The 3149-nt window shown below is 36.1% G+C and overlaps 1 protein-coding gene across 1 annotated transcript; it reads right to left on the bottom strand.

Moving 5' to 3' along the window:
• Positions 1–7: 7 nt before the first annotated feature.
• Positions 8–3143, bottom strand: LOC113215928 (uncharacterized). Its single transcript, XM_052275142.1, has 15 exons — positions 2951–3143; positions 2831–2875; positions 1840–1896; positions 1728–1766; positions 1582–1641; positions 1462–1485; positions 1298–1369; positions 1175–1198; positions 1008–1079; positions 857–895; positions 707–775; positions 571–603; positions 430–465; positions 279–347; positions 8–197 (listed from the first exon to the last, which is right to left on the bottom strand). The coding sequence occupies exons 5-15, from the start codon at positions 1619–1621 to the stop codon at positions 31–33; spliced, it is 645 nt and encodes a 214-aa protein (XP_052131102.1). The 5' UTR covers positions 1622–1641; positions 1728–1766; positions 1840–1896; positions 2831–2875; positions 2951–3143; the 3' UTR covers positions 8–30.
• Positions 3144–3149: the final 6 nt, after the last annotated feature.

Here is a 3149-nt window from a genome sequence, read left to right as displayed (position 1 = left end):
TGAATTTATGGTCAAAGAAATCATATAAAGCTAGGATATTTCACTTACACAAGTAATAACAATGACAAACATGGCATTTGACTGCTTTAGAATCAGACTTGCAAACAATGTACATGATTGATATAACGTGATACATGATTGAAAATAATAAGAAATATTTCCTGGCCCCTTCTGCAGCTCATTCATAAACAAAGTTACTGCAAGAAGAAAGTAAACAGGGTAAGCTTTTGACAATAAGTAGATAACTGAAATATTAAGTGAAAGCGATTTTACCGTACCATTTCTTTTTGCTGCCTTCTTTGCTCTGCGATTGATTGTTCTCAGCCTTAACTTGCGCGCCCTTCTTTCTGTAATTTCATTCAAGTTGTTATTTTGTAGCAAGTTTGTAGTTACTCTTAAAGACATTTACTCTTATGTCTTACTACCTACCTTCTGGTGTTTCTGTAGCTGCTACTGCTTGTGGAGCTGAAAAATAAAATTTGACAGAGTCTGAAAATTGAACATAATTTTAGTTGGGAAAGTGTAACCATGGAAATGTGTGTGCTATAAGCATTTTCCATTTGAACCCACCTTGGTTGCTGCTGGCTGAGTTGCATTTTGGATCTGGACAACAAAATGATTCAGAAGTTAGTGCATACCAATTTTATTCAAAGTACAGTAACTAGGTAGTCAACTGAAATATCAAGTGAAAGAGATTTTACCGTACCATTTCTTTTTGCTGCACTCTTTGCCCTCCGATTGATAGTTCTCAGCCGCTTCTTGCGCGCCTCTCTTTCTGTAATTTCATTCAAGTTGTTACTTTTGCAGAAGCTTGTAGTACTCTAAAAGACAGTTACTCTTATGCCTTACTACCTACCTGCTGGTGTCACTGGAGTGTTTCTTGCTGCTTGTGGAGCTGAAAAATAAAATTGGACAGCATACATTAGCTGTATGATTTAACTTCTATCATGTAATTGAACTTAAACTTTGTTGCAGAAACCCAAGGGTAATCAAAAGTCACAGCTCACCCTCTAGGGGACCTTGCATTCCCACATTATGGGGCAGCTCCATTTCAATGTCTGCCTCCAAGAGCACAGGATCTGAAAGAAGAATAAAGTGCTCAATTAGTTTGTGAAAGAAGATCTGGGAGGATTTCAGGCAGTCTGAGCACAGTATGTATGCTTTGATTTCTTACCTTCCTCACAGCTTCCAGCTAAGTCTAGATCAACATAGAAATAAATCATACATTAATTTTTTTATTTTTTTAAATTTTACAGTGCATTTCAACATTCCTTCAAAGGAGAATATCACTGCTCACCTTCAAACAGCGCAGGTGCTGGCCACGCTTCGTGCTCCATTGAGAAGTCTGTCTCCAAGAGCACAGGATATGCTGAAAGAAGAATAAAGCAATTAGTTTGTGAAAGAAGATCTGGGAGGATTTCAGGCAGTTCCAAACACAGTATGTATGCTTTGATTTCTTACCTTCCTCACAGCTTCCAGCTAAGTCTAGATCAATAACATAGAAATATCATACATTAATTTTCTTTTTAAATTTTACAGTGCATTTCATCATTCCTTCAAAAGAGAATATCACCTGCTTACCTTCAAATAGCGCAGGTGCTGGCCACCCTTCCTGCTCCATTTGACATGCCACCTGAGAGTCTGAAAATTCAACAAAAGTTTAGTTGGGAAAGTGTAACCGTGGAAATGTGTGGTGTGTGCTATAAGCATTTTCCATTTGAACCCACCTTGGTAGGTGCTGCTGCTGGCTGAGCTGCATTGTTGATCTGGATAACAAAATTAAACAATAAGTATGCATATTTGTTAACCTTTGTTTTTTTCTTCAGAATTTCAGCTCACCAGGAGATGCTGTCTCTGGTGGAAAGCCACAGTTGTAGGGGCAGCCACATCCGCAACCTGTCAAGAAGTGGAAATGTTATTTTTTGAGGTAATTGATACATGGGGGCCAGATATGGGAAGACCCATCTTAATTTTCACTAGTCAAAACCATGTAATATTTTATTCCTTTCATGAAGTTGGATCATAAGCAGAGATTGGCAGAAGTAACTAAAGCATTCTGCTCTTTTAAAAGATGTTTTGTCTTACTCTTGCCTTGCCCCTCATTTTCTTAAGGGAAGACTATACTGAAATAAACATCTCAATGATTATATGAGACCTCTTTAGGAATGTTATTTTTATCTTCAGTTTGATGAAAAACTGTTAAAAAACGTTGTATGGGGTCTGTAAGCTGAACCGATTAAAGGTTACAGTGCTTGTTGATTCTCTGCAAGGTTCTACTATAACTGTTTCTTGCGTTCCAAAATTGAACGTAGAAGGCTGAGGTAAATATTTTTGAAATCAGAAAAGATCAAGGAACAACGTCTCTGAGCCAGATTTGCACTATTACATCCGATTCTCAGTTTTATAATCTGGACCATTTTAACAATTTTAAAAGTTCAAAAATTAACAAAAAATATAGCTTTTAAATCCAAAAATTCAGATAGATAATAAAAGACCTTGTAGAAAACCTTTCAAAACATAAAACCTGAGATGATCAACTCCGGAACATAAAATTTGGAACGCAAGGAAGTTTTGGGGCATTAAAAAAAAATAGAACCAATACTAGTATTTAAAGTTCATGAAAGCATACTTAAAAATATGTTATTTGGTCCTATTGAGGGTCACTAATTGTCCATAGGACCAAGTTACAAATAACAGAATAAAATTTAAAATTGACTGTATAGATGGAACACTTCCCACACAAAGTTCCAGAAAAGGTGGTTTTTGTACAAAATCACCATATTTTCAGTATAGTCTCCCCTTTAGCAACCTATTCCAAGTTGTATCTTACCTACATGGGACTCCTCCAAAAGTTGTCTTGTTGTGAGTGATGGATCTGGAAACACAGGAAAAGGAATCTAAAAGTAAATATAATTTCATGGTAGCATATCTCAGTCTATTATTTACTCACAGAGCTTCTTCAGTCTGTCAAAATACCAGACTTTTGAAAAATCTCCACTGTCACTGTCACTATCAATTTCTATTTTAATTATTTCAGGGTCGTTGCCATTATCATTCTCTATTTCAATTATTTCAAGGTCATTGTCATTATCAGAGATTTTATCATCATAATTTATCTCATGTTCAGGCTCGTCATCATCTTCTATTTT

The sequence above is a fragment of the Frankliniella occidentalis genome, unplaced genomic scaffold (genome assembly GCF_000697945.3).
Source record: "Frankliniella occidentalis isolate FOCC.00 unplaced genomic scaffold, Focc_3.1 Scaffold521, whole genome shotgun sequence".
NCBI classification, from domain to species: Eukaryota; Metazoa; Arthropoda; class Insecta; order Thysanoptera; family Thripidae; genus Frankliniella; species Frankliniella occidentalis.
Note: the sequence above shows the minus strand (reverse complement) of the source record. Positions and strands in the feature narration are given on the sequence as shown.